This window comes from Psammomys obesus, unplaced genomic scaffold, assembly GCF_907164565.1.
Source record: "Psammomys obesus unplaced genomic scaffold, mPsaObe1.curated_primary_1811, whole genome shotgun sequence".
NCBI classification, from domain to species: Eukaryota; Metazoa; Chordata; class Mammalia; order Rodentia; family Muridae; genus Psammomys; species Psammomys obesus.
In genome coordinates, this window is record NW_026596088.1 from 139,872 (window position 1) to 145,069 (window position 5,198).

A 5,198-nucleotide genomic window follows, 5' to 3' on the forward strand; every position below is an offset into this window, starting at 1 on the left:
ATGCTGTTCTTACTCTAAACATGTTTCTGATGTAAATAACCTTTTTTCTAATTTTACCATAATTATAAGAACATCATTTCCCCTTCACTTTCTTCCTTCCAACCCCTTCTTAAATTCATATATCATTTTCTTTACTATTACATATATATATAAGTATAAATAGATAAATAAAATATATACTGTCCATTTGATGTTGTTTTGAGGTTGTTTCAAAGATAATAAGTTAGTATTGTAAAACTGAATAAGGGCTGGTCCCTGGGAAAGATGATTTCTTTTCTTAAGATATTATAAAAGAAACAAGGAAAACAAGCTGTGCTTTATAACGATAATGTATTTGTGACCAAACAAAGCCTATTATAGAAATGATCTGGTTAAAGAACAAGAGCATCTACTAAGCTGAGGATTACAGAACCATACTTGGAAACTCTCTTTGTGTAAATTCTGTAGCTAAGCCAAGAAATACCTATGAATAGAAGGATTATAAGCAGAAATTGTTCATACAACTACCACAAAACATGTTGAAAAACCTACATGTCAGTGTCTATCCATGTTACTTCATACTGAAAACAAAACACTTATTTAAACTTTCTTTGTATCCTGAAACAAATGAATTAGTTTGGGTGAATATTTCCTGAAGAAAAGTAACAATGCTGATCATTTTGCCCAGCAACAGTGAAGCATCAGAGCACATACAATCATTCTAGTTCTGTAATTTGTTCTAAAGAGCCTACATAAAAATACAGGCAGTGAGATGGGGCTGGAACATAGGATGTTTCTTCCACCTCAACATCATGACACAGGACCAGTCTTCTAACACATAGTGCCCAAGGGACACGGAGACAACATTTAAAAAAAAAGTTGTGGATCAACAGTTTAAAGAACTTTTTTTTTAATCTTTTATTTTTTTTATTAATTACACTTTATTCATTTTGTATCCCCCCATGAGCCCCTCCCTCCTCCCCTGCCGATCCCACCCTCCCTCCCCTTTCTGCATGCATGCCACTCCCCAAGTCCACTGATAGGGGAGGTCCTCCTCTCCTTCTTTCTGATCTTAGTCTATCAGTTCTCATCAAAAGTGGCTGCATTGTCCTCTACTGTGGCCTGGTAAGGCTGCTCCCCCCCTCAGGGGGAAGTGATCAACGAGCAGGCCAATCAGATTATGTCAGAGGCAGTCCCTCTTCCCATTACTATGGAACCCACTTGGACACTGAACTGCCATGGGCTACACCTGTGCAGGGGTTCCAGGTCATCTCCACAAATAGTCCTTGGTTGGAGTATGAGTCTCTGGGAAGTTCCCTGTGTTCAAATTATCTTGTTCTGTTGCTCTGCTTAAAGAACTTTTAAGTTTTAATTTTGTTAGACTTAAATTATGTGCACTTGTGTCAGGTTTGTGCATGTGGGTTAGTGCATGTGGAATCCAGAAGATGAAATATGATCCCTTGGGTCTGGAGTTACAGGTAGCAGTGAGCTGAAGGAAGTAGGTTCTTAGACCTTAACTCTAGACTCTATGAAATCAGTGCACATTCTTAACTCCTGAGACATCTTCTTCACACTGAAAAAGCAAAGCCCATGTTTATTATTTAGTATTTTCACAGTTAAATTCTATTAGTAATGTGTAGAAACATAAAAACAAATAATTATAACATAAAATTCTAAAAGTTAAATATAGAGTACGCACTCAGAAATATTTTATTTCTGTGAAGGAGAGATGGGCTAAGGGGATCTATGCAGTGAGTTCACACTGTACTTCCGTTTAGGATGGTGTCAGGACAGGCATCAGGAAGAGGTCGGAGTGTGATCACATTCATTTTCATTTCTGAAATCCATGCAGAGCTGTACTGAATGTAGCAATATTCTTGAACTTGCAAATTTGGTGACTTGCAAATTGAAGTGTTAAAGGTAAGAGTATGCATTTAAACAGTCAGAGTGACAAGGAAAACAATATACAATATTACATATGGACTATAGGGACAGAAATGTTGGGCATATTTTTACCTTCCATTTTAAAACAATGAAGTACAAAATAGTCTGAAAAATAGCCAGTAAATGCACAAGATATAAAATAGGAATCAATTAAAATATTTTGTCATCTATTTCAGTGTCAATCAAAAAGCCAGAAAGCATATCACAAACAGAATATTGTGAAAGTTTTAACACATACCTTAACCTAAAACCTAAAGTTTCTACTATTTCTTCATGACTTTTAAAAGGTACATTACATGAACATCCACATATATGCCTTAATTCACAAGGAACATAACAGCAGCCTATGCAGTCTCTTATGCTTGTGCAAAAACACACACACAATTATATATGTGCATAAATATTTGTGTATGCAAACGCACCTGTATGCACAGTGATCTACAGGTTTATCTGCAAAAGTGTCCACATTCACATGGCATGATGCTATAATTGTGTTCACGATTCTTCCAGAAAGACTCAATAACAAAGTAAGAATTGTAAATAGGCTTTCAATTAAGCTCATCATCAGAGCCTCTGGGAAAAACTCTATTCCTTGCTGAGAGTAAGCAAAAGCTGGACACCCGAGAGTCACGGCTCATGAGCAGAAAGGGACAAACAACAGGGAAAAGCAGAGAGGCCATTGCAGTCACATTCACCAAAGACCAACTGGGCTTGTACAATAAAGCCCCAAAGAGCTGACAGAGGGATGAAAATGTGTAAAAAGAAACAAAGGTACTAACCAGAAGGAGAATGGTTTTGGTTGCTCTGGACTCAGAAGATTTTGAGGATACCTTGTTTCTGGGCATCTGTTGCATCTTCTGTTTATGCCTATATAGGATGAGAACCATATAGCTGCTGGCCCAGACCATGAGCCCTAGAAAAATAATGTCTGGAATTGACAGCAACGCTGCATACAACGTGTCCCTGGTTTTGTCACGACAGTCCCAATAGCAGTATAGAAAAGATTTTAGGTTTGTTGTGCTTTCATTTCTGTATTTTGCCCTCATGTGAATAAAATTTACACTGCTTATAAGAAAGTGAAGGATCCAGCTCAGGTACACAGAATAGCAAATGCACTTGTGTGTTTTCAATTTAAGGTCTGAATACCTGGAGTTCCTGAGCCCAATGCTGGTGGCCTGGAAGACACTGAGGAAGGAGGTGCTGCCAACACCCACGCCCCTGCCCACTCTGTGAAAGGAGAAAACCAGTTTGCATCCAATATCATTGAGAAAGTCTTTTGAACCAAAAGCTGAAATTGTCTGGGGAACTCCTTTACACAGCAGAGTTAAGATGTTGGCTACAGTCAAGTGGATTAGAATCACGTCTGTGGACCTTAACCTGGACCCTAAGAGGTAAAAAAACAAATAGTGGTAGAGAAAAGAGAAATTTCCCACAACTCCAATCACAGTCTGAGACAAGAAGATAAATCCTACAGCCAGCTCACTGATTGCCATGCTTTCTGATCCTGATCTCAGGCTGAGGGTCCTAGATGGGAAGATGAGGCTGAGGCTGCCCACACTCAAAAGAGTGTGTAAAAACAGGACACACAAAATTCTCCATCCAGAGTAAGTCCACAAGAAATACTCAACCTATAGGACAGCCACCAACAAGGCACAAATTACTCAGATGAAGGTAACTGAATGAGGCACAAAGTTCTCACGTATTTCGGGACTCACACGCTTGGAGAATATGGAAAGAGAAAACAATGCTTCTGTGACAAGCACAGAATGCCTACTATTGTAAACCTAGCAATGACTAATAACAACAATTGATAAATAACATGTGATGCATTCAATTTGGGGAAATAGACATTAATCCATGCAAAATTGCATAAGATGACAACAATTATTAATAATTTAAGACCTACAATGGACTCTATATTGAATGCTGAATGAAGTAAATTTGTGAGTAATGATATGAGTTGAAGTTTGTAAATTATAGGCTATATATGCAACACATCAGTGTGAGAAGTGATATGGTTGCAATTGTTATTACTATGTTAACAGACAATAATATTTAGAATATTTTACATATCATGATAAATTTGGGAAAGAAGACATGATAACCCATAGAGGCCCTTTATGAGCACAGACTTTCAAATTTTAAATTATGCCAGCATAACAATACTTCAAATTATCAGATATTTTAACACATGCAAAAATAAGATTTAATACTAATAGGTGAGGGGCAATAAAATTCATGACAGTTTTCATTTCAGTATCCATTGCCACTTCCAAGGAAGAAAGATACATTTTATTCAGCATGGGTATTTTTAAATTGGTATGAATACTGTTTCTATTAATTTTACTCCCACTCTCAGGTAAAGAAAAACTTTTGTTCTAAAGAGACCTTCACTTCCATGAAATTCCAGGTGTGAAGGAAGAATCTCACTCCCTTATTACAAGCATGAAGTAATAATCAGTGTACTCCTAGAAGTTCTGAGCCTTTACTATGGTAACAAGAAGGGATCACGGGTCACTACTCTTTTCAGCTTAAGGTCAAGAACATCTACTCTCTATTGCTTTTTTCTTATAGAAATTACTTTAAAATATTTCACAGAAAAATCAGTACATATCCAATGGCACAGCAATATACTGAGTGAGACAAACAGACTGTGAATGCATCCTCCGTACACAGCTAATTACCATGCCCCTTATAATCTCAGTTACCATCGTAGATGGATAACAGACAAAGCTAATACACACAAATATAGATCCCACCAAGCTATGCAGTGTCACAGAGATCACTCTTTATCGGGTGCCCTAATGAACTCCTCTTGTAAAGAAAAAATGTTTCTTTTTTCAGAGTGACAATTTATTATCCCCTTAGAACAAAACTTGTTTTACAGTAGGAAATGGCACAGCAGGCACTAACGGCTAGGAGCAAGCTCAGTTCGCACTGGGATGCAGTGTTGCCAGTACTCCCGAGCAGATTTCTTCCTGACCCCATTCCTGAGGAGTCTCTGTTTCCTTTGTGGCTTTGCTTTTCTTCCAAGTTCAGGCCAATGTTATAGTATGTCCTACAATAGCTTGCCAAGTCTCACACAGTTTACCTTTTCTTCTCTGCCCTCAGGTTGCAGTATGTTACACTGTCTGCACCTTATTCTTCCTAGAATGCTGATCTCAGTGCCTAGGCCACAAAGATTAGGTCAGCTGGAGGGAGCACCCATGCCTGAGATATGGGTATGTGTTTCTGCGACCTCATCTCCCCTCAGAGCCGCAATTATTATTTCACTT

General features: G+C 38.1%; 1 protein-coding gene across 1 annotated transcript; it reads right to left on the reverse strand.

Moving 5' to 3' along the window:
* Window positions 1-2,471: 2,471 nt before the first annotated feature.
* Window positions 2,472-3,437, reverse strand: LOC129691487 (vomeronasal type-1 receptor 4-like). The gene has a single exon (XM_055627645.1). The coding sequence runs from the start codon at window positions 3,414-3,416 to the stop codon at window positions 2,472-2,474; it is 945 nt and encodes a 314-aa protein (XP_055483620.1). The 5' UTR covers window positions 3,417-3,437.
* Between the last annotated feature and the right edge of the window lie 1,761 nt (window positions 3,438-5,198).